Source organism: Mercurialis annua, linkage group LG1-X, assembly GCF_937616625.2.
Source record: "Mercurialis annua linkage group LG1-X, ddMerAnnu1.2, whole genome shotgun sequence".
Lineage (NCBI taxonomy): Eukaryota > Viridiplantae > Streptophyta > Magnoliopsida > Malpighiales > Euphorbiaceae > Mercurialis > Mercurialis annua.
Genome location: NC_065570.1, coordinates 48,027,441 through 48,033,497, shown reverse-complemented (window position 1 = coordinate 48,033,497; position 6,057 = coordinate 48,027,441). Strand labels below are relative to the sequence as shown.

Sequence of the window (6,057 nt, the reverse complement as noted above, 5' to 3'; positions counted from 1 at the left end):
CGTGGTGTCTAGTATTCTTAGAGTTAGGGGATGTTTGAATTTTAATTTATATCTTATTTTAGACTCGTCGATGCTCGTGTTTCGGAGTCTACGCAGGGTTAGCTGTTTGCCAGATTTTCACGTGGATATGCAAGCAGTGAGTTTATAGTGTTATTTCCCGCTTTATTAAGTACCGTAAATTTATTTTAGTATATCAACTGTTTTAAACAATTATGAATCTGGATTGGAACAAGCTACTCGATAGGCGAGTATCGAGACTGTGTGCACCGGTAAGTACTTTGGGATTGACTGACTATATGTCTGGCTTACTTTGGGATCGATGAGGATTTGTTCCCATCTACTTTGGGTTATACTTTGCGATGTCATTTCAATACTGTTATTCCATAATCAAGTATATAAGTGTATTAGTATAAAAGGATTTGGTCTTAAGGGTTTTAATCTTAATAAATGTAAATAGCATTATGAACTCATCTCAGTATATCTGACCCCGTTGTTTTCCCAATTTTTCCAGGCTTATGATTTGAAAGCGTTGGTCGGTCTCCGATTTCTTTGATTCCTCGGAGGTTCTTTTGCTTTAATAAAACTGGCCAATTGTTTCATACTCTTAGACCGCAGTAAAACTAGTTGTCATTTATGATTATTTTTATACTTTGATTTGTCGGAGTGGTCCGACTATTTTATATTGATGTTGACATGTATACTTTGGTTTATATAGTTATATATAAGGCATGATGTTGAATCTCAGATTTGAGCCGAGTATTTATATTATAACTGTTTATATAAATTTTTAGACTTAGGTTGGAGTCTCGGTTGCCCCCGAGTAGTGTTTTCTGTAGATTTATTATATTGTTGGATTATTCGCGAGACTTGCTACGGGTTTTGGTATGACCATACATACCCGGTCGCGATCCATGATATTGGGTCGTGACATATTCTTTGTACGTCGGTGGTTAGGCTACGCTTTATTATATGATCGTTTTGATGCTGTTTATGTTAATAGCTTTTGTATAAATTGATAGATGGACTAGTACGTACGAGTTACGGAAGTTGAACGCCCACTATTATATAGTATCGTTTGTTGTATTGACAATGGGTTATGCATGATTGGTGTTGTGTTTGCAAACGTGTATTTCTTATTACATGTTTGTATCATTGTAGTGTTTATTTTTCCGAAAAAGTTAGAGTGGTTCTAGGCTTGCTAATGGTTTCAGAGCTACCACTCCCATTCCCTAGCGCCAGTCTCGGCTCAATAATTTGGATCGTGACACATCCCTGAAAGCGCAAGTATTGGCAGATTTCATTACTGAGACCACAAAACACGACCAACTAAACGAGATTCATAAAAGTGTCATTATATGGGGATTTCAAGTGGACATAAAATCAAATTTAAAGGGGTCCAGTGTCATAATTGTTCTAACCGGGCCACATAACATGAAGATAAAATACTCGATAAATCTGAACTTCCCAGCAACCAACAATTCGTCCGAGTGTGAAGCTTTGACCGTCGATTTAACAATGACAAAGGTGGTAAAAGTAGAGCAACTTAAAATTCAAAGCGACTCAACCAGATGCTTGGAAATTTTGAAGTTAGAAACCCTGAGATGAAAAAATATTTGGACAAAGTAAAAGAGTTATTGGCAAAAATTACCGAGGAAAGAGGACAATAGGAAATAGAGAAAATACCGAGAGCATAAAATACAAAGGTAGATTTATTAGCAAAAGATGGTGCAGCAAAAAGGTAGATTTATTAGCAAAAGATGGTGCAGCAAAAGATCAAATCTCGGGAGCACCATACACCAAACAACATCATGCTAGCATACAATACCCAAAGTAATTTTGCCGACAGAACAATTAGATCAATGGATGGAGCACACCACCACCTACCTGTATATGGAGATACTGCCACAAGATGAAGAAATAACAAGGAAGGTAAAAACGCGAGCCCCACACTTTTCTTTCACGATGGTATATACTATATCAGAAATCTTTCACAACCCGTTGGTCAAGATGCTTGAGATCCATGAAGACATATGCGGAAGTCATATATCTCATTTGGCCATACGTCAAAAGGTTGTGCTACAAGGCTATTATGGACGATTTTAGCAGGAGATTCTGCCGAGATAGTACGCAAAAACGAAAAATACCAAAACCATCAGAATGTCAATCACGCACCAACCTCCGAGCAATGTCCCATCATCAGAGCATGGTTGTTCAACACGTAGGGAATGGACATACTCGGACCCTTCCCTATGGAAACCGGGAAAATAAATTTTTTGATAGTAGTTGTGGATCATTTTTCCAAGTGGGTGGAAGTAGAAGCGGTATCCACAATTACTAAAGCCTGAGTCAAAGACTTATTTTAAAGAGAAATGATATGCCGGTTTGGTACACCAAAGATACTGATAACAGATAATGGTAAGCAAACCAGCAGATAGAGCTTTGCTTCACCTCGGTTACACATCCACATACTAATGGCTTGACTGACGTAAAAAACCGAACAATCTTAAACAGCCTGAAGAAATGGCTGTACAATGTCAAAGGAAAATGGGTGGAAGAACTGCATGATGTCTTGTGGTCATATATGAAAATCCCGAGAGCTGGGACAAGAAGCACATCGTTTGGTCTAACTTACGGTTGTGAAGCCATGGTACCAGTAGAGATCGTTATGCCGACTTTGCGAGTCCAATACTTTGACGAGTTAAAGAATGAGGAGAGCATGAAGGTATGTCTTGACCTGCTAGAGGAAAAAAGAGAGCAAGATTTGATTCACATTGAAGCCTACAAGTAGAGAATGACAAATTACCATAACAAAAGAGTGAAACCCGTGCATTTTGAAGTCGGAGATTTAGTATTGAGAAGAGCAGATATCAAAAACAGAGAAGCGGGAGTTGGTAAACTCGAAGTAAATTGGAAAGGACCATATCAAGTAGAAATGTAGAAAAAAGAGAGGCATATAACTTGACCTACTTATCTAGAAGAGACCTACTAAGAAGTTGAAACTCACAAGTTCTAAGGAAATATTATCAGTAACATCAGTTTTGTACAATCGAGTCTGCCAGGGGTTTTCTTTTACTTGCATTCCGACTAAAAGTTGGTTGTAGGTCGGAACGCAAATTTTTCCCTTATCAATAGAAGAAAAAAAATTAAAAGAAGCATACACATGAAGAAACTAACTCAATTGACTTAGGTTACAAAAAATTTAAGCTATTATTTAAGTTTTAGAATTAAGTTATTTCTTAAAAGTTCGAGTTAAGTTATTGCTTAAAAGCATAAAAATATAAATTATTGTTAAAACTAGAGTTAAGTTATTACTTAAAAGTTCAAAAATAAAAGCTATTGCTTAAACCCCAAGTAAAATTATTGTTTAAAGCCAGAGTTTAGGTATTGCTTAAAAGTTAAAAATATAAACTATTGCTTAAAACTTCAAAAACATAAGTTGTTGTTTAAATTTCCGAATTAAACTATTGCTTACAACCCATATTGCTCAAAACCAAAGTTAAGCTATTGCTTAAAAGTTCAAAAGTATAATTTATTACTGAAATTTCCGAGTTAAGCTATTATTTAAAATTTGAGTTAAGCTATTGCTTAAAAGTTCTAAGCTATTGCTTAAATTTGCGAGTTAAACTATTGCTTAAAATTCAAGTTAAGCTATTACTTAAAGGTTCAAGTAAGATACATCTTAAGGTTCAAAAACATAAGCTATTGCCTGAAACCCGAGTTAAACTAGTGCTTAAAAATATGAATTGAGCCGTAAATACTAAATTAGTTAAGTTACTCGTTTAAATACCTGAATCAAGCCATAGCCAGAATAAATCATGGTTTAAAAATCAGTCAATATTCAAAAGGGAACCAACACAAAAACAAATAATAATAATAAAATAGCCAAAACAAAAACTCAAGGACAAAAAGACAAGTATTCATACATAAAATATTTACAAGATCTCACCATTCAAGACCTCTTTAGGAACCGACAACTTAGACCCCTCACCACCCTTGTTCAAACCAACTACCTCATTATGAGGGACCTCGATGTCGCCCGGACACCTTATCTTTATTATCGAACTTCGAGGCATCATCTATCTCAATATTCGCTGAATCCGCCTCGTGGATATCATGAGTAAGCTCAACCTCCAACTCCTGGACCCTAGCCTCAATATCCCAGGCCGAATGCATTTGACTATAGAGGGAACCCATATCGATATCTAGAAAAGAGAGGGTCAGCATTGGGACCGAGCTTAAGACCCACACGAAACTTGATATAATCTTCGTTAAAATCCACCAGCTCCCCAAACTCAAGCAACTGCGCTGTCCAAGAAGAAGTAATCTTTGTAGTGGCAACATCCATGGTCTCAATTATTGTCTTAATATCTTCATTCTTCTTATCCAATAAATTCTCAAAGTGAGATCTTTATTTTCCCAATTTAGTCGATAACTGAAGCTTCAAAGCTGATTTTTCGTTATCAAAAAAAGGTAATCGATGAGACAAATCTTCATTTTTCTCGAACGATTTAGAAAGTTGCGTCTTCAATTCGGAAATTTTCTTCTGGTACCCTTTCCTCTCAAAATTCATCATCGAATCCACATTAGCCTGGGCAGTTTGCTCAGACTCCATTGTGGTAGCAGCCACTTCGACTTTAATCATGTCTTCAGAAACCTGGTGTACCAAGTCATGTTGATAGACACGGGAGGAGACGAAGTGATTAAGCGCCTAAATAAAAAGAGCTCAACCTTAGGGGTTTTTCCCAAATAATTCTTTCATAAAAAACTTATTCCCAAATGGTGCCTCTGGCTTGAATCCGCAAGTCTGACTTGCGGATTCAAGCCAGAAACCCTTAATCACTCGATTAAGGGTGATTAACCCTTAATCGAGTGATTAAGGGCTGACACCAATCATTGGGAGACAGTTTTGTCTCCCAATGATTGGTGATTGGGATTAATGATTGGGCATTTAGTGCCCAATCATTAATCCCAATATATTAATAAAAAAAAATTAATTTATATATTAATCTATTTTAACAAATACCTACTAATTTAAAATTGATAAAAATATTAAACATTAAAAATTAAATACAAATTATAACATTTGTAATAATTTAAAATAACAATATTATTTTAAAATTGTTTACAAGTACTAAAACTAGTCACGATATCGAGCCGGTTTCCGCATGCGGGTACTCATGTCATAACCCTGCTGAGTGCGTCGGTGACGTGAGGTATCAGTCACAGGGTTATAGTCGCCACCGTTACCCTCGTCATTGTTATCAGAATCGTCGTTGTCTTCTGAATCGTCACTGTCTTCGTCTGTAGGCTGGTGCGGCTGTTCAATAACTGGAGCTGGAGTAGTGTCTCGCAGATCCTGCGAGGTGATGTCCGGATACAGGGTAAAACTAGGAGGCGTAAAATGCTGAAACCGATCACCGGAAAACGGATCAGCAGACAGATCTGCACCAGAGCACCACGGCTCCGTAGTCGAGAAATACATCTGCGAAGGATCTTGAGCCTGAGGCGACCCAGAAGGTGGTACCTGATGTGACGATGACGCCTGTCCTACAGTAGGTGCGGCGGGATAGTAGAACAATTGTTCAATGAAATTCGACTCTGTCGACGTACGCCATGGGACATCTGAATGCGTCGGCGGTGCAGGCCATGACTGATCTGACTCTGGCTGAGCCGGCGTACCTAGTGGAGTATATCCCATCTCTCCCAGATATGAATGGAAAGACGGAATCGGCGGCTGGCGAACCTGAACAATGAATTGATTAGATTTATAAACTGAAATAGAAGATTATAAATTAAAAATATAATAAAATAGGTCGAACCTGTGAATCAGATGGCACAAAAGGATCTCGAGTGTTGGCAAATGTCGTATGTCTAAAAGATGAGTCACTATACGGCATCGGCGCCGGGGGGACCTGAACAACGTAATTTATTAAATTGTAAACTAAAATTGTAAATTATAAATTAACTACAATAATAATAAAGTAACTCAAACCTGTGACTCAGATGGCCCTGGTGGATCCTGAGTGGTCGTAAAGGTCGTATCTCCAAAAATGAGTC

General features: G+C 37.5%; 1 protein-coding gene across 1 annotated transcript; it reads right to left on the bottom strand.

Moving 5' to 3' along the window:
- Positions 1-5,030: 5,030 nt before the first annotated feature.
- On the bottom strand, positions 5,031-6,037 carry LOC130015754 (uncharacterized). Its single transcript, XM_056106514.1, has 3 exons — positions 5,993-6,037; positions 5,820-5,912; positions 5,031-5,743 (listed from the first exon to the last, which is right to left on the bottom strand). The coding sequence occupies exons 2-3, from the start codon at positions 5,895-5,897 to the stop codon at positions 5,138-5,140; spliced, it is 684 nt and encodes a 227-aa protein (XP_055962489.1). The 5' UTR covers positions 5,898-5,912; positions 5,993-6,037; the 3' UTR covers positions 5,031-5,137.
- Positions 6,038-6,057: the final 20 nt, after the last annotated feature.